At 46.9% G+C, this 20,205-nt stretch overlaps 1 protein-coding gene across 1 annotated transcript in view; it reads right to left on the bottom strand.

The window, feature by feature from the left end:
* The window catches only part of CISD2 (CDGSH iron sulfur domain 2), a 53,426-nt gene extending 34,590 nt beyond the window's left edge, over positions 1-18,836 (bottom strand). The window contains exon 1 of the mRNA XM_082242581.1: positions 18,628-18,836. Coding sequence (XP_082098707.1) covers positions 18,628-18,730 — 103 coding nt within the window. The 5' untranslated portion in view covers positions 18,731-18,836. The remainder of the gene's footprint in view (positions 1-18,627) is intronic.
* Positions 18,837-20,205: the final 1,369 nt, after the last annotated feature.

The raw sequence follows: 20,205 nt of genomic DNA, 5'->3' as shown, positions 1-20,205 counted from the left end.
TACAGACCCCTCAGTAAGCCCCCCTCCCACTACAGACCCCTCAGTAAGCCCCCCTCCCAGTACAGACCCCCACAGTAAGCCCTCCCACCTAGTACAGACCACTTAGTAAGCCCCCCTCCCAGTGCAGACCCCTCAGTAAGCCCTTCCACCTAGTACAGACCACATATGCCTCGTTTCCACTGAGCGGAACGGTTCGGATCGGTTCGGTACGGTACGCTATTTTGGGTGTTTCCATTATGAAAGTGGCCCATACAACCGAACCAAACCGCACCATTCCTGGTCCTGCTTCAGATGTAGGGCCATAGGAAATGGTACGGTACGGTTAGGGCGGAGCTACTGGCGTCACACAATAGATTCCACTGATTGGCGGACAGGAAAACTTCAATGCTCACGTCAAATGAAAGAGCAAAACAAAAACCTCATTTGGTGTAAACCCCGCATGGTCCCTGGTGGCCCGACTTGCAGTGGAAACGCTCACCTAAATAGACCGGACCATTCTAACCCTCCCAAACTGTACCGACCCGAACCGTTCCGTTCAGTGGAAACGAGGCATTAGTAAGCCCCCCTCCCAGTACAGACCCCTCAGTAAGCCCTCCCATCTAGTACAGACCACTTACTAAGCCCCCCCCCCAGTACAGACCCCTCAGTAAGCCCTCCCACCCAGTACAGGCCACTTAGTAAGCCCCCCTCCCAGTGCAGACCCCTCAGTAAGTCCTCCCACCTAGTACAGTATGTACTAGGTGGGAGGGCTTACTGAGGGGTCTGCACTGGGAGGGGGGGCTTACTAAGGGGTCTGTACTAGGTGGGAGGGCTTACTGAGGGGTCTGTACTGGAAGGGGGGCTTACTAAGTGGTTTGTACTGTACAGATCACTTAGTAAGCCCCCCTCCCAGTACACTAGTACAGACCCCTCAGTAAGCCCTCCAACCTAGTACAGACCCCTTAGTAAACCCCCCCTCCCAGTACAGACCCCCCAGTAAGCCCTCCCACCCAGTACAGACCCCTTAGTAAGCCCCCCCCCTCCCAGTGCAGACCCCTTAGTAAGCCCTCCCACCTAGTACAGGGCTTACTGAGGGGTCTGCACTGGGAGGGGGGGCATACTAAGGGGTCTGTACTGGGTGGGAGGGCTTACTGAGGGGTCTGCACTGGAAGGGGGGCTTACTAAGTGGTCTGTACTGTACAGACCACTTAGTAAGCCCCCCTCCCAGTACACTAGTACAGACCCCTAAGTAAGCCCTCCAACCTAGTACAGACCCCTTAGTAAGCCCCCCCTCCCAGTACAGACCCCTCAGTAAGCCCTCCCACCTAGTACAGACTGTACTAGGTGGGAGGGCTTACTGAGGGGTCTGCACTGGGAGAGGGGCTTACTAAGGGGTCTGTACTGGGTGGGAGGGCTTACTGGGGGGTCTGTACTGGGAGGGGGGCTTACTAAGTGGTCTGTACAGTACAGACCACTTAGTAAGTCCCCCCTCCCAGTACAGACCCCCCAGTAAGCCCTCCCACCTAGTACAGGCCATTACAAGCCGGTGTAGCGCCGCAAATGTGACATGTCTAAGTAGCTGGGTGATCGGGGAGGATGGCGAATGTGTGTTGCGGCAGAAGCTGTGGCAGTACAGGGAGTACAGGGGTGCTGGAGACGGTCAGCGCTCACCTCTCGTCTCCGACGGAGCCCGGCGGGGGAATTTCACCCGGCTGGCAATGCTTCAAGCGGCGCGGCGGCCGGCCGGGGGCGTGTGACGTCACGCGTTGACACGTCGACGCTTTTCACGCACGTCGACGATTTTTTGTGGTCGACGTAGTCGACGCGTCGTGGCAGCCCTACTGGCTACCCTACTTTCTCTCTTCCGATATCTCCACAATCATTCTCGGTGACTTCAACATCCCTATTAATACTAACACTTCTGCCACTTCCAAATTTCCCAGTCTAACCTCCTCCTTTGACCTAAAGCAAAGGATACATGCTTCTACTCACTCGGAAGGCAATATCCTTGACCTTGTTTACTCCCACCTATGCATTCCGTACAACCTCTCACTCTATCCTTTTCCTCTCTCTCTGATCACTACCTTTTTAGTTTCACTTTCTACCTCTCTTCCACCTGCCTTACAGTTACCCGTAGAAACCTACGCCATCTCAACCCTTCTATTCTCTTCTCTGCTACCGACCGCCTCCATGACAAAAATCACACTCTTGTCCTGCACCAACCTAGCCACTTCTGTCTACAACGCTTCACTTTTAGACTCCCTGGACACACTGGCCCCCCTCACTACACATCGAATCAGGCCCGACCCCTTCAACCTTGGCAAACAGATAACACTAGAAGTCTGAAAAAGTATAGCCGTGCTCTTGAGCGCCTATGGTGTAAGACTAGGTCTCAAAGATTTCAATCGATATAAATCTGCCCTCCAAAAATACAATTCCACTCTCCACACTGCCAAGCAGACCTATTTTATCACTCTCATTAACAACTTATCATCCCGCCTCCGGCAACTCTTTGATACCTTTAATTCTCTACTTCGTCCTCCACTGCCTCCCCCACTAACTTACTCATTGCTCAGGAGATCACCCACCACTTCAAACAGAAGATTGATACAATTTGTGAGGAGATCTTTGCTGTTCAGATACCTTCCATGCTTTACACTTTATGCCCACAGGTGCAATAACTACTTCCCTCATTCAACCCCACCACTACAGACGAGTTTGCTAAACTACTTGCTAACGTCCACTTAACCACCAGCCCTCTGGATCCTGTTCCCTCGCAAATGCTATTCTACGCTCTCTAACCCACATCTTCAATCTCTCCCTCTCTTCTGGCATCTTCCCCCCACTCTCTAAAACATGCACTAGTCAGCCCCATACTTACAAAGCCCTCACTGGACCCAACCAATCTTAACAACCTACGCCCTATTTCCCTATTCCCCTTTTTAACCAGACTCCAGGAACGTCTGGTCTACAACCGACTGAGCGACCACATTGTCAAGAAAAGCCTTCTTGATCCCCTTCAGTCTGGATTTCGGCCTCAACACTCCACAGAAACTGCTCTTATAAAACAAACAATCTACTAACAGCCAAAACCAATGGACACTATTCTGTACTACTCCTGGACCTTTCTGCTTCCTTTGATACGGTTGACCACCCCCTCCTCCTCAAAAAACTCCATGCCTTGGGTCTCTGTGACTGTACTCTTCACTGGTTCTCTTCCTACTTATCCAACTGAACCATTAGCGTTAATTACAATTCTACTTCCTCCTCTCCTCTTCCTTTCTCTGTTGGGGACCCCCAAGGTTCTGTTCTTGGACCTCTCCTATTTTCAATCTACACCTCCTCTCTGGGTCAGTCTCCCACGGCTTCCAATACCATCTCTACGCTGACAATACCCAAATCTATTTATCCACCTCTTAGCTCACTCAATCAGTCTTCTCACGCATCACTAATTTACTATCAGATATATCAATCTGGATGTCACACCACTTCCTCAAACTCAATCTATCCAAAACGGAACTTATAATTTTTCTTCCACCACGTGCCCCTTCCCCCGATCTCTCAGTCTAATATCAAAAATGGCACAACTATCAGCCCATCCCCACATGCCAAAGTCCTAGGTGTTTTCCTGGACTCTGAACACTCCTTCATGCCCCACAGCCAATCACTGTCCAAATCTTGCTGCCTCAACCTCCACAACATCTCCAAAATACGCCCCTTTCTAACCAATGACACAACAAAGCTCCTAGTTCACTCCCTGGTGATCTCGTGCCTCGACTACTTGCAACTCCCTTCTCATTGGCTTACCTCTACATAGGCTATCCCCCCTTCAATCCATCATGAATGCTGCTACCAGACTCATCCACCTTGCCAATTGCTCATTGTCCGCTACTTCTCTCTGTCAATCCCTCCACTGGCTTCCGCTCACCCAACTAATTAAATTCAAAATACTAACATCTTACAAAGCCATCCATAATTTAGTCCCCAGCTACATCACTAGTCTAGTCTCAAAATACCAACGTAATCACTCTCTTCGTTCATCTCAAAACCTCCTGCTCTCTAGCACCCTGGTCACCTCCTCCCATACTCGCCTCCAGGACTTTTCCATACCCTCTCCAATCCTATGGAACTCCTTACCCCAATCTATCTGATTATCTCCTACTCTAAAGGTTTTCCGGGATCGTCTAAAAGCTAATAGACGATATCGGAAAACCCTCCTCTTCAAAGAAGCCTATCCTACCCACACCTAACAACCGTACTTCCATTTTCTCCATCAGCTCATCCCCCACAGTTATTGCCTTTTGTTTCACTTGGCCCTCCCTTCTAGAGTGTAAGCTCTAACGAGCAGGGCCCTCCAATTCCTCCTGTATTGAATTGTAGTCTAACTGTATTGTCTCCTCATATTGTAAAGGACTGCGCAAGCTGTTGGCGCTATATAAATCCTGTATAATAATAATAATCCTGCGGGAGTGACGTCATTCTGCTCCAGTTAATAAAAGGTGGCCAAAGACTGACACCCAGAAGAAGGGGGGGAGAAGATGCCTGTACAGGACCTTGATGGTGGTGAATGTGGCTTAGTTTAATTCCACTCTGACTGAATCCAAATGTAGGTGCATATATGGGTAAAGTTGGTGGGCTGAATACCCCTACAAGATTCTCATACTACAGTCTCGGACAAGCCAGCAATGAGCTCTACCTTCTATCATTTCCAGTTTAGCTATTTTTTCCTACTCTATTCTCTGCATTTTGTAAAGCAAATAAAAAAACAGGAGGGAATGAGACAGGCTGCAGACTCATCTTTTCTAGAGATGAGACGTTGACTTCAGCTCATGAACCCCCAACCAAACCTGGTGTGTATTCAGAAGGGGCCACGAGCTGTATGCACACTCATTTGTTATGTAAAATACCCAGATTGGCTGAAAATAAAAAGTAAAAAACAAAAAAAAAAAAAAACAACTAGGTGCTGTATTAGGCTACATTCACACCTGAGCGTAGCGTTTTCGCACGTTTTTTACCGTGATTTTTACCGCAATTTACAGGCGTTTTTACAGGCGTTTTTTGTGCAGGCGTTTTTAGATTGAATAGAGACCAATGGAAAACACCTGTAATCTGCCCAAAAAGAAGCTCATGTACTTTTTTGAGCGTTGGGCGTTTTGCTCACAGCGTCAAAATGCTCAGATGTGAACAGGGGCCATTGAGATGAATAGGATTGGTCTTGTTGGGCGTTTTGAGAGCTGATCCTAGAGCAGAAAAACTCCCCAAAACACCTACTTGTGAACGGAGCCTTAGGGAAATGATCAGCCTGAGCACTTGTTGCAAAACAGCATGCACCGCCTGCACACTATGTGCAACATTCAGGTTTGCACAATGCATTAAACAACAGATGCAGAAATGACCCAACAAATGCAGAAGCACGTATCTTAAGGCCAGGTTCACATCTATGCAGGTTGGGGTTGATCCTTTTTTCGATGTGTTTTGCAGTGCATTTTGCTTTTTTTTTTTTTTTTTTTTTTGGCCAATAGGAAAGTATGACAATTCTGATCATGGAGTGCGACTGATGCAACTTTGATGTGACTTTACAATCTCTGGCACTCAAGGAGCATCTAAGTAGTGCAGGAACCTTTGTGTCCAAAGTCGCACTCCATGAACAGAACTGTAATACTTTCCAAATAGCCACAGAAAAAAAAAAAAATACAAAAACGCAAAACTGACATGCAGTTCTATTGAAGTCTGGTGTCCGGTTCCTTTATGGTGATCAGATGACAAATGGCAGGTTGTGAAAAAGGGGTGCCAATTGTTCCCTTTAAATATTCATGGGAACTAAGCCTTGGAGTAGTACTAAATGCTTGTCTTTAAAGGAAAAAAAAAAAAAAAAAGTCTGTACGGATTAACATAGCATAGTACAACAACCAATACTGCGCAGCAGTGTTAATTTTGTCAGCAAATTTCCATTTAGTTTTAGTTATAGTCTTTTGACTAAAATGCCATTTTAGTTTTAGTCGTATTTTAGTCTTTTGACTGAAATGCGATTTTAGTTTTAGTCGTATTTATATCGAATAAAATCTCATACATTTTAGTCAAATACAAATCAAATAGGTTTAGGTTAATTGTAATGCATTATTTAATAATTTCTCTAGCATTTCCAAACGAATTGTATACTCCTGGAGTAAAAATCTAATAATAGGTTATTATAAGGTTTGAACACGCACTACAGACACAGATTTACGGTCCATTCACACTACCGCGACTTGTCAGCCTGACAAGTCGCGGTCCATGCAGTGCTACAGTACCTGTTCTAATAGGAGCGACACAAGTCGCTCCGACTTAAAAAAAGGGTCCTGTACTACTTCGGGGCAACCTCGGAGCGACTTGCATAGACATTCATTATATGAAGTCCGTGCAAGTCGCGGTGCACGCGACTTCACAGGTCGCCCCCGAAGTAGGAGCGACCTAGTGTGAACCAGCACTTAGCCATTGTGATATACAACATCTTTATAAATAAAACCAAGTTTCATAAACAAACAGAAATAGTGCTTTTTGACAAACCGAAGTGCAGCTTTAACCACTTGCCGACCGCCGCAAGTACATATACTGCGGCGGTCAGCCCCTCACGGGCAAAGTGACGTATATATACACGTCACTAGCCTGTGAGGCTCTGGGGAGCAAGCGCGTGCCGCCACGCTCCCGCGCGGTCACGAACCCCCCCCCCCCGCGCGCGCACGCGCGTGTGACTGGAGGACCCGATGTCCGCCGGTCACTCAGCGATCGTCGGGGGAGAGGGAGAAAGGCAGGCAGCTACTGTAAACAAGCCGCCTGTCATTCTCCCCTGTGTAGAAACAATGATCATACGGTTCTACTATGTAGGACCATTGATCATTGTTCCTACAGCTCAAGCCACAGCCAATCACAGTTAGAATCACGCCCCTAGGGACACACACAGCCCCTCCCTCTCAAATAAAGTTAACCCCTTCACTGCCAGTGTAATTTTACAGTAACAGTGCATATGTATAGCACTGATTACTGTAGAAATGTCACTGGTAACCCCAAAAGTGTAAAAAATGTCAGTCAAGGGTCCGATCTGTCCGCCGCAATGTCGCAGTACCACAAAAAAAAAAAAAAAAAAAAAAAAAAAAAAAAAAAAAAAAAAAAAAAAAAAATCGCAGATCGCCGCCATTACGCGTTAAAAAAAAAAAAAAAAAGACAAAAATCTTTCCCTTTGTTAGTAAACGCGATAACTTTTTCGCAAACCAATCAAAATATGCTTTTTGCGATTTTTTTTACCAAAACATATGTAGCAGCATAAAACAAATTGGCCGAAAATGTTAAAAAAATTTTGATTTTTACTTCATTTTTGTTGGAGAATTTCATATAAAAAAAAAATGTGAAAAATATTCTTATTTTTGCAAAATTGACGCTCTTTTTTTTTGTTTATAGCACATGATCAAAAAAAAAAAAAAAAAAAAAAAAAAAAAAAAAAAAAATCGCACAGGTGATCAAATACCACCAAAAGAAAGCTCTGTTGGTGGGAAAAAAAGGACGTCAAATTTGTTTAGGTACAGCGTCGCACGACCGCGCAATTGTCCGTTAAAAACACGCAGTGCCGAATCGCAAAATACCCCCTGGTCAGGATGGGGGTAAAATCTTCCGGGGCTTAAGTGGTTAAAATACAAAAAAAACCAAAAAACTGTAAACTCCATTGGCTGTAATGTCATTGCACATATTACCTGAATATATTACCAACATAAAATATTAGGGAAAAATATAAGAAAAGCCTTTTTCTTCATTTTTTAGTTTTCAGCAGCTTAGTAGATGCCCTTTACTTATGCTTATGTGGTGGTGCAATACAGGTTTAAATTTTAATGTGCTATTATTACAGGCTCTGGATGCAATTGTGTTGCCGATTTAGAAATGGCCAGCAGAGGAGTGTTCATTTTGATGATGTCAGTTTTCAATTTAGTTTTAGTTATAGTCTTATGACTAAAATGCCATTTTAGTTTTAGTCCTATTTTAGTTTTATGACTAAAATGCCATTTTAGTTTTAGTCCTATTTTAGTCATCTGAATTGTTTTAGTCCTATTTTAGTCTACTAAAATTGTGTTAAAGCGGAGTTCCAGGCACAAAATCGATATTTTTTTTTTGTGCCCGTCCGCTTGTTCCCCTTCACCTGAAAAGGAATTGGATAGTTAGGTTTTTGTTTTTTTTTTATTTACTCACCTTGTAATTTAAGATCGAATATACTCACCTAGTCTTCACTTCCTCCCTCTGTGCCGCGGCTCTGCCGTCACTTCCGGGCTTGCACTGATTCCTGGGAGCTGAACGTCATCGCTCCCAGGAATCAATGAGACAGCACCGGCCCCGCTCGTCACTTCCGGGCAACGCCGCATTTCCCTGCTAAACAGCTTCTGGGTATGTTTGTTGAAAAATGATTTCTGTGCCCGGAACTCCGCTTTAATTTAGTCAACAAAATTAACACTGCTGCGCAGCAATGTTCATAAACATTTTTTTTAGTTCCAGTGCACCGCTTTTCTAAGCTTCTAATCAGGGAGGGTGCACTCCCCAGTCACCTGATCAGATTCTTTGGGACTACATGTAATCACTGCGCAAGCACACATGTGTAGCCTGGTATTTCTAAAATCGGTCAGGTGTGAGAACACTGCCTGCGCTAACACACAGGTATAGCCTGAGAAGATACCACACAAAGGATTAACCTCTACTGCTCCTCCTCCAATATAAGTGGCTGAGAGAAAACTTGCCTGTAGGAGCAAAGGCGTGTCTTCTGTGTGTTGTCCTCTTAGGGCTCTTTCACACGGACGTTCCGTATTTCCGTAAATCACCCCAATCCGTTTGCGGATGATATACGGACATAATGAATGTCTATGGGATTGCGGATGTCAGCGGATGACCATCTGCTGACATCCGATTTTCGTCCTTTCAGTTCTGTTCCGTTTTTTGGAACAGAACAGAACCCTATTTTTGTTCTGTTTAAAAAACGGAACGGATGCAAAATCGGATGTCAGCGGTGTCATCCGCTGACCTCCGCAATCCCCATAGACATACATTATGTCCGTATATCATCCGCAAACGGATGGGATGATATGCGGACATACGGAGCGGATGACAAGTATCATCCATGTCCGTGAAAAAAAAAAAAAAAGTGCCGGAGCGGATCGCAATACGGTCCGCTCCGTGTGAAAGAGCTCTAAAGCTGCCTGTGCGTGTTGGTGCAAGCAATGTACTCGCATCACCTGTAGTTTTGTCACTGGGATTGCGTATAAAAAGGATGGCTCCATAGGGCCTTGCCAGCCATATATTGGAAAGAGGTGCAAGCTGTTAGGGGACAAGGGGGAAACTGCAAGAAAGAAAACATTTCAAACATGCAGGAGCAGACTATAATGCACATCAGCTGCTATAATTAAAAAAAATAATAATAAAAGATTATAGGGTTTTACACTTGTGTTTATCTCCAGGAATGTGCATTTTTTTCATGTGTCAAAGTGCACTACCAGCCTGTTTAAAAAAGAAAAAACTGCCCTAATGCAGTGCGCCTAATTACGCACACAAGATTGTGGACCTAAAGAGTGCTTTTGAGTTTTAAGAGATAAAATTGTCAAGTATTATTGCTAAGGTACTATCATGTGTTTTGTTTCGGTTTCTCTTTTCGATAGGTCTGGGAAAGGCATGAATGCCCAACTTCAGTCAAAACTTTTTATTTAGTTTTGGATAGAGTAAGGAAGGTTAGAACCTCTGTCAGGTTTTGACTACTGTGTCCATGTCAGGACAGGAAGCAACAAGAAATTTCTCCAACAGGATACAAACACATTTTTACCAAGATGGGAAGGGTTAGGGCTTCGGACAACACTTTTTGCGGTTCATGCCTCCCTGTACTGATTATTCGCAATACTTGTATGGGTGTCAGAGACAGAAAGCCTCCTGGTACAATCTCCTTTAGGTTTACCATAACTATGCAATAGGAAGAAATGCCTAAACAACCCATTCAATTTGTATCTAATCAAGCAGGCCACTTGCACTAAATAGTTGATGGTAGTTTTAAAGAAGATTTTACAGTCAGTATGTTTGCATTAACTTTAATCCTGCCTTAGACTCTCTAAATATTCGAGGCTGTTGATATCTCTGTTACTGTATTATGCCAGGAAGGAGATAATACTGCGGTGGGGTTCCCCCTCCCCTCCCATGCTGCCGGCGTGGAAGGCCCTGGTTAACGGGGCCCTCCCCATGTATAAACTCACCTACATTAATAGAAATTGCCCCCGCAAGTATGAAAAAATCTGGCAGCCATGGGTGGACGATGTAACTTAATCTCTCCTCCTCTGGCTGTGATATTGCATACCGTTCTGTTGAGTTTCTCATGGATTCTTTTGGTTTTTCACAAACTGTCGTAGTATTATTGTATTGTGCTCCCACCGAGCCTTCCTATGCATCGTTTATTTTTACTGTTTTTCTGGGAATGTTTCCCCCCCGACTGTTCTCATGGTGGCCACTGGCTACACACTTGCTGTATACTGTATTTATTTGATTTACTTCATATAATTAAAGTCAATGCAGGTCGCTCCAGGTCGCCCCAAAGTAGTACAGGACCCTTTTTCTAAGTCGGAGCGACTTGTGTCGCTCCTATTAGAACGGGTCCTGTGCTAATCTATGGCAGGCGACCCACGGCAACTTGTCAGGCGACCAAGTCGCCTGACAAGTCGCCCCAGTGTGAACCGGCTCTAAAACAGGCATTTGGAGAGCTATACATTTGCACATTCTCAAAACAAAAAATGTTCTTAAACAGTGCATTGCACCACAACCTCAATGCCTGACAAAAGGGAGAATAGTCCACACACTAACACCAAGGGGTTTTAGCATACAGCTACGGTGCCCCTAGGCTTAAAGGAGAAGTTTACTTTTGGAACATAATACATGTTACACCAGCATTCAGGGTAGAACATGTAATGTGCTCTAGCTCATGGGTGTCCAACCTTTTGGCTTCTCTGGGCCACATTGAGTGTAGAGAAATTTTCTCGGGCCGCATATAAAATATATACTATAGTTAAGGTATATAAGTAATAAAACGCCGCCACGCCCTTCCCACGCTGCCGCACCCCCCGCACTAATTTAACACAACTAGAGGATGATCCCCTCAGAGGCAGCCTCTGCCTACCGTTAGTTGGAAGCTGTTGTGGCCATGCCCCCGACCCGACATTCTTCCTCCCCAGCAAAAAGAGTTGTCAGGGGGCAGTGGGCCGCTTTGCCTGCGGTTCTGGGCCGCAGGTTGGACATGCCTGCTCTAGCTCTTGCCTCCTCCCCTCCCCCCCCCCAATCCCCCCTCCCTGTGACAGCGGGTGGGGATTCCTCTTAACAAGTGTAAACTCAAGCCTAGTACACATGGGCCGAGTACCGGGTGGCATCAGCCCATGTGTACGGCAGCCGATCTGGCTGGCTTTTGTCAAAAGGTCATGACCGTAAAAGGTCTGCCGACCGGCTGCCATTCTGCATCCCCGTGTCAGAAGGCAAAAGCCCAGCAGGGGAGATCGCGGCACTAACATCAGATTGTTAGTACAGCAGCTCTGACCTGAGCTGTCAGTTTTTTTATGTTCAACCCAGTGGTTGAACTAGTACTGTGTACGAGGCTTAATGCCCAGTACACACGATCCGAAAATCGGGCGAAGTTCCATCCGTTATTTTTCGTATTCTAGCAACTCTCAATAATATTCGCTTAAAGGGAGAGGTTACTCATGATACGAATTTTCTCGGACGATAATTCTTAGCTTCCGGTATGCGTAACCACGCTGTAGCGTGTGAGGGGAAAATGATGTCTACTGCTCACCATTTTTTTCGGACGAACAACATACTGATAATACGATTATTGTACGATGTGTTATAATACGATCAAAATTTTTATGCTTGCACGACCGGATAATATCGGGTGAACTGTTGTGATCGCCTCTCGTAAGCTGTGTACTAACGATCCGATTATCGTCCGATCCTTTCACAAGCGTTAATTTTCGTCCGATTTTCGGATCGTGTGTACGGGCCATTAGGCAGGCCATACATTATGCCCGATTCCCCCAGGCAGTGCTGATGGGGGAAATCCCTCCCTCAGCACTATTGTGTTTTGCCAGCCGAGGGCCTTCCCCACTGGCAAAATACAATGACCTATAGCTACCGGCAGTAATTTGGGCAAAAAAAACCCTGACAGGCTGGTTGTACTAAAGTCAATCAATGGATCTACTTCAGTACAACCATCCTGCCCATGGAAAAGTCTAAATTTCAATTCCTCTATGGCCGGCTTAAGCCTAAGGCCCCTTTCATACTTGCAGACCAATCTGATCCACCTGTCCGTTTTTCAAGCGAATCTGAACAGATGCCCAATGCATTTCTATGGGGCATCAGATGTCAGCGGAGACATGTCTGCTGACATCCGATCCTATCCGTCAAACCCGGACGGATGGAAACCCTATTTTCCATCCGTCAGGCCGATCGGATGAGAACGGACAGGCGGTCCGTTCTCATTCGATTTTCCCATAGAGAACAGCAGGGACCTGACAGCTCTGTCTCCGCACACAGCGCGGAGACAGAGCTGCCATCCACCTGCTCAGCGGGGGATCAGCGGATTGATCCCCCCACTGAGAAAAACGGAGTCCGCCGACGGAGTGGCAAGTGTGAAAGGGGCCTTACAGTTTAATGCCCTTAACCCTTTTGCTACCAGGTCTATATGTCCTACGGACCTGACAGCGGGTGGGTTTCACACTCTTAACCAGTGGCTGCAGCCACCGGGATTGTGTGTAAAACTGAAAGGCAGACTCCTGCCCGTCAGGCGGCTGTGCTGACGCCCGATTGCCTCCACACGCCCCGGGACCACTGCCCTCACTTGCCAATCTGCAGGCCCAGGACCGACATGGCAGCTGCCAGCAGTTGGAGGGGAGGGAGAAGAGCGAAAACACATCCACTCATTTCTCCTTCTTGCTGAGACCGGAAAGCGATGTGTATGATGTCACTTTTTGGTCAGACTCTTCGTGTCTCTGGCTAGCATAGCCGGGAAAGAATGTTTTGTAGTGCGATGTGCATTGTAATACATTCAGTGGATCCCAGAGGAGACATGCAGGGTATTTTAGAACCTGTCACCAAAAAAAAAAAAATAAATAAATAAAGTTACACCCAAACCCAAGCACATAAAATCCCCCCCCCCCCCCCATATGCATGTACGAACGTAAATGCATGCGTCAGGGGCACCTATGTGGGAAAACATCAGTTGTGATGAACATTGCATATTGCCGCGTACACTGGAATGGGAGCAATATTTCTAGCGCAAGACCTCCTCCATAACACTAAACTAATGACCTACATCCTCCATGTTCTGTTTACTATGGGAGACCAGATATAGTGAATGCAGGTTTCAGAGTTTAGTAACACTTTAACCTCCTCCCTCTTGCCATAAAGATAAATGACGGTGGGCGGGATCCCCTCCCGTTCTGGTACAACATTATATGATGGGCCGCGCAGAGCGATCGCGCAATGTCTCTGGGACACAGCACAACCCTGATCTTAATAAAAAGCCAATGATGTGGCTCTTTACCCATGCGATAGGCTGTGTGCAATCATAGCCGATCATATGTAAAACACGGAGGTGCAGTTTATCGGCTCTCCTCGTCTAACACTGACAGAGCAGGGTTTATTTACTAAAGCTAGAAAGAGCAAAATGAGTCACAATTCTGCAGAGAAACCAATCAAATTCTAACCCCAGCTTGGTTAAGCTTTAGCAATAAAACCTGGTAGCTGATTGGTTTCTCTGCAGTACAGTGTTAATTTTGGCAGCAAATTTCAATTTAGTTTTAGTCTTAGGACTAAAATGGCATTTTAGTTTTAGTCCCATTTTAGTCTTCTGCAAGTGTTTTAGTCGTATTTAGTCGACTAAAACTCCAGTACATTTTAGTCGACTAAAACTCATTTTAGTCGACTAAAACTCATTTTAGTCGACTAAAACTCATTTTAGTCGACTAAAACTCATTTTAGTCATCTAAATGGTCATGGTCAGGTCAGAGAGGAGGCCTGTAATGCTGCTGCCTGCAGTCAGTGCAGTGAGTGCACACAGTGCTGCTCAAAGTGCTGGATGGGGGTCTCAGGTTTAAGGGTGGTCTCTGGTCTGAGTCTGAACTGAAGTTGTTGAACAAGATGGGCCGTGCGGGCCTCAGCGGCCTATATGCACACACACAGTCCTGGATGGATGGCGGAATCGGATGCCAGTGGTGACTGGTGAGGGGTCTGAGGGGACTCAGGGAGGCAGTAATAGCTGGCCTGGCTGTTAACTCACAGTGGGTGCTCTGCTCTGGATGTGGTGGTGGCCGGGTGCCAGTGTCGTGTGATGAGTCGGGCCTGGCGCGTCTGACTGTAGTGCTGAAGCTGCAGTGCTCTGGTGAGGTCAGGTGACTGGTCTCGAGTCGACTCTCTTGTAGTAGTCCACTCCTCACGTCAGACGTCACGGGGCACCCCACGCCAGACACCACACAGGCGGAGCTCCGTGAAAACCGAAGTTGGGTAAACGTCCCTGCCCCACATTCTCGTTTAGTTTTCGTTCGTTAACGAAAACGGATTTGATTTTCGTCATAGTTGTCGTCATTTGACGAAAAATGTGCTATACTTTGCGTCTCGTTTTCGTCAGTTGAAAAATGCCGGTGACGTAAACGTTTTCGTTGACGAAATTAACACTGCTGTAAACTCTATTGGCTGTAATGTCATTGCACATATTACCTGAATATATTACCAACATTAAATATTAGGGAAAAATATAAGAAAAGCCTTTTTCTTGTTTAGTTTTCAGCAGCTTAGTAGATGCTCCTTACTTATGCGTATGCGGTGGTGCAATACATGTTTAAACTTTAATGTGCTATTATTACAGGCTCTGGATGCAATTGTGTTGCCGATATAGAAATGGCCAGCAGAGGAGTGTTCATTTTGATTATGTCAATTTTTTATTTAGTTTTAGTTATAGTCTTATGACTAAAATGTCATTTTAGTTTTAGTCGTATTTTAGTCATCTGAATTGTTTTAGTTTTAGTCGACTAAAATTGTGTTAATTTAGTCGACGAAAAAGTTTTAGTCGGTTTTAGTCAACGAAATTAACACTGCTGCAGTATTGTGACTAATTTTGCTCTTTCTAGCTTTAGGGTCCTTTCACACGAACGATCCAATCAGATCCGCCTGTCAGTTTTTTAGGCGGATCTGATCAGATCCTCCATGCATCTCTATGGGGCAGCAGATGTCAGCGGAGACATGTCTGCTGCTATGCGCATCCGATCCTGTCCATGAAATCCGGACGGATGGAAACCCTATTTTACATTCGTCCATGGGATCGGATGAGAGCGGACAGGCGGTCCGCTTTCATCCGATTCCCCATAGAGAGCAGCGGGGCTCTGACACTTCCCTCTCTGCACACAGCGGAGAGGGAGCTGTCATCCGCCTGCTCAGCGGGGATCGGCGGATCGATCCCCGCTGAACCGAGAATGGTCTGCAACGGAATGCAGACCGTGTGAAAGGAGCCTTAAGCCTCGTACACACGCAACGATTGTTGGCTGACCGATCGGCCGTCTTTTGTCCAGTGTTGTTGTGTTGGTTGAAATGTGCTATAGACTGCACACAAATTTTTTCGGCCAACAACAACCAACTTCAGAAGTGATGTCATGTTCTGGTTTACTTTCCGTGTGTTTTTTCTTCTCTGAGCATGCCCAGTCTTGCTTATTAGATTTTTGTCTGCCGAAATCTGTACTGACTGACGGAAAATCGGCCGTTCTGTTGACGGCCAACAAAAATTTTATAGCATGCACACCATATTTTGTTCGGCCGAAAATTCGCAGTCGGTTGTCGGAAGCATCATACTAACAAGCCGACAATCGGCCGATCGGACGTTGGCCGAAAATTCACGGCCAACAATCGTTGCGTGTGTACGAGGCATTAGTAAATATATCCTCGTGAGAGCTGATCAACCGCATCTCCTCACAGGGGAGATCTGTACAGGTAATCAGGGCATTGATCTTCAGTGTTCAGGTTACCTGTGCAGCCCCAGCAGTGCATATCAAAGATGTCAGTCAGTGCTTCCTTTTAGTGCCTGCTCATCAGCGCTTCATATTGGTGCTGCCTATTACTGCCCATCAGTGTTGCATATTACTGCCTCCTCATCAGTGCCTATCAGTGCAGTCTCATCAGAGCACATCAGTAAGGGCTCTTTCACACAGGCGGACCATTCAGATCCGCCTGTCTGTTTTTTTGGCGGATCTGAACAGTCCCCCCCCCCATGCATCCCTATGGGGCATCGGATGGCAGTGGAGACATGTCCGCTGACATCCAATCCGATCCGTCAAATCTGGATGGATGGAAACCCTATTTTCCATCCGTCCAGCGGATTGGATCGGATGGGAATGGACCAACAGTCCGTTCCCATCCGATTCCCCCATAGAGATGCATGGGGAACTGACAGCTGTGTCTCCGCACACAGCGTGGAGACACAGCTGTCATCCTCCTGCTCAGCGGGGGATCGGCGGATCGATCCCCCGCTGAGATAAACGGAGTTCGTCCGATGGACGGATAGTGTGACAGAGCCCTAAAAGAGAAAAACTACTAATTTACAAAATTTTCTAACAAAGGAAATTACTTTTTCACATTTTTAATTTTTTATTCTTTTTAAATACCACCAAAAGAAAGCTCTATTTGTGGGGGGGGGGGGGAGATAAAAATGTAATTTGGGTACAGTGTTGCATGACTACAAAATTGTCAAAGTGTGATAACGCTGAAAACTGAAAATTGGCCTGGGCAGTTAGGGGGTAAAAGTTCCCAGTATTGAAGCGGTTAAGCAAACTTTATTGTCACACTGACTTTTCCTTTTCTATTGGCTGCACCACGGTGTGAGGCAGTAGACTGCGTCACACTGCACTTAACTAAAATAAATAAAGAAGGTTACTTTTTTTTTTTCCCAGTCCACACCACAGCAGTACGGTGGTGTAAACCGCTCAGGTATGAGGCTCGGGTCACACTTGTGCGATGCGGGAAGGCTGCGAATTCACAGCCTATTCCCGCATCGCATCCGCACATCTGGCAGTTCACACTGCCATATGCGATACGCAGGGGGTGTCAATGAAATGTTAACGACACCCCCAGTTTGATCGCATATCGCAGTGCGATCTGACAGTTCGCACAGGATCGGATCGCACAAGTGTGAACCACTGCGCGATCCGATCCTGATGTGGCTGAAAAAAAGGGTCCTGTGCGTCTTTGGTGCGGATACAGTGTGAATTCAGCCACACAAAGTGTATGGCTGAATTCGCATCCGCACAGGAGATCGCATGTAATGAAGGAACAGTGCGCTCCAAATTACATGCGATCTCCGCAGCCGCAATAATGTGAACTGGCACTGAGACAAGGCATGTGTCCTGCGGTGGGACTGTGCTGCGCAATATAATCCCTGGTGTGAACAAAAAGTTCTGCCACAGCCAGAGTGAGGCTGGGTTCACACATATGCGATGAGAGAACCAGAGCGATTCCTGTGCGGGTTCCCACATCACATGTCACTTGCAGGCAATTCACAATGCCCTTTGTGAACCACTGTGGGTGTCAATAGAAAGTTAAGACACCCCCCAGATCGGTTTGCAGATCGCAGTAGCGAACTGTCAAATGGTACAGGAATCGGATCGCATGGGTTTCAAGCGCGGACCAAATAAAAAAAAAAATAAAGGGTCCTGCACCACTTTGGTGCAAATTTGATAAGATTTTCCAGTTTCTATGGCTGAATTTTCATCACATGTGATCTGCACAGTAATGTGGTGCGAATCACATGCAATGTCTACGTTCGCACCAGTGTAAACCCAGCCTAAAAGTCTGTGTCCTGTCACATCAGAGGATGCGCACATCACAACATGGCACAAAAGTGTGTGTGTGTGTCTGTCTGTCTGTGTCTCTGTCTGTCAGTCTCTGTGTGTGTCTCTGTCTGTCAGTCTCTGTGTGTGTCTCTGTCTGTCAGTCTCTGTGTGTGTCTCTGTCTGTCAGTCTCTGTGTGTGTCTCTGTCTGTCAGTCTCTGTCTGTGTCTCTGTCTGTCAGTCTCTGTCTGTGTCTCTGTCTGTCAGTCTCTGTCTGTCAGTCTCTGTGTGTGTCTCTGTCTGTCAGTCTCTGTGTGTGTCTCTGTCTGTCAGTCTCTGTGTGTGTCTCTGTCTGTCAGTCTCTGTGTGTGTCTCTGTCTGTCAGTCTCTGTGTGTGTCTCTGTCTGTCAGTCTCTGTGTGTGTCTCTGTCTGTCAGTCTCTGTGTGTGTCTCTGTCTGTCAGTCTCTGTGTCTGTCTGTCTGTCTCCAACCCCTCTATACAGCTGGAAGTCAGAGCATGCTAGCTCCCATCTGATGCTTCCCAGACAGGTGATGTAAATGCTGAGAGGACAGGTTCCATTTATACATTGCTTCCTATGTTCCCCCCCCCCCCCCCCCCCCCAACCCAGAAATGACCCCTTAGCTTCCCTTTAAATGTGGGCAGAAAGCGCCCATGCTCGGTGTTCAGTCAACAGAACGTACATTGATATCAGCCTCTGGCAGCACTCATATAAAACTTACTCAGCGTGTGTGAGAGACAGAGAGAGTCGGGCCTGACTGGTCACCACAGCCTGCCCCGCTTACCTGTAAGCCTGATAAAGCCGGCGATACTGTCCGGCACCGGCAGTCTCTTCAGATAGGCGGGTAGCTGCACCTTTATGACTCGAGCTAAGATCTCCAGGACCATCTTATTCCCTGGTTAGGCGAGAGAACAGCACTTTACAAAGCAGCTTTGTCCTCCAGGAAGCACTCTGTACAACTGCTTAATCCTCCGTGTTCCTCCTTCTCACAACCCCTCCTCCTCCGTCACCATATTGTACACTTCACTGGAACCTCCACACGGCTCTTCCCGCACTTTCCACATAGCCGCTAATGTGTGGGTATGAGGGAGGGAGACAACCTCCACATGCAATGCATGAGTAACCCTAGGAAGAAATAATTAAAAAAAAAAAAACACTACTGTGTGACACAACAATACAAACAGAGAAAAAAAATCAACATTTCTTCTAGAACAGCCTTTTTCAACTAGGGTGCCTTGAGGTATCTTCGGGGGTCTTGGCAAAATGCCTAAAAATTGCCCCAAAATTTTATACAGGCCAGGTGTGGATTTAGCTGTTTAGTTATACAAAGCCGGAGGCTTTCATTGGGCACCTTTTCAAACTACTTGGGGGCACCTTAGCTGAGTGATGAAGAGAAACATTGGAGTACTAGTCAGTACCAGTTTCCAAAAGTGTATTTGCGATGGAAGAATAAATTGCCTCTAATGTTGGCTGTCCTACTTATGTGGAAGTCGCTGCATCAGGGCCGGACTGGCCTACCCGGCTAGCAAGTCGCCCCTGCCCTGGGGCTGCGAACACCTGGAAAAAAAAATGGCCGCGGGCGGCCGGCCTGACATGAGCACTGCACATGCGCCGCCGCCACTCGGGAAAGCCCGTACATGTTCGGCTATTCCCGTGCAGGCGGCGCATGCGCGGTGACGTGGTGGCGCCATTTTCAAATGTAAGACTCCTTTGGTCTACAAGGTAAGCAAGACTTTTCCGCAGGAGATGCAATGCTGCTGGCATGGTACAGGAGATTCTCCTGTACCATGCCCGCAGCACTGCATCTCCTGCACTATGCCTGCAGTCCTGCATCTCCTGTACCATGTCTGCAACCCCTGCACCATGCCGGCAACCCTGCATCTCCTGTACTATGCCCACAGCCCTGCATCTTCTGTACTATGCCCACAGCCCTGCATCTTCTGTTCCATGCCCGCAGCCCCTGCACCATGCCCACAGCCCCTGCATCTCCTGTACCATGTCTGCAGCCCCTGCATCTCCTGTATCATGCCCACAGCCCCTGCATCTCCTGTACTATGCCCACAGCCCTGCATCTTCTGTACCATGTCTGCAGCCCCTGCACCATGCCCACAGCCCCTGCATTTCCTGTACCATGCCCACAGCCCCTGCATCTCCTATACCATGCCCACAGCCTCTGCATCTTCTGTACCATGCCCACAGCCCCTGCATCTCCTGTACTATGTCCGCAGCCCCTGACATTTCCTGTACCATGCCCACAGCCCCTGCATCTCCTGTACCATGCCTGCAGCCCCTGCATCTCCTGTACCATGTCCGCAGCCCCTTCACCATGTCCGCAGCCCCTGCATCTCCTGCACCATGCCCA

The sequence above is a fragment of the Pelophylax lessonae genome (assembly GCF_965119305.1).
Source record: "Pelophylax lessonae genome assembly, chromosome: 1".
Lineage (NCBI taxonomy): Eukaryota > Metazoa > Chordata > Amphibia > Anura > Ranidae > Pelophylax > Pelophylax lessonae.
The sequence above is the reverse complement of the archived record's forward strand: the minus strand, read 5'-3'. Positions and strand labels throughout refer to the sequence as shown.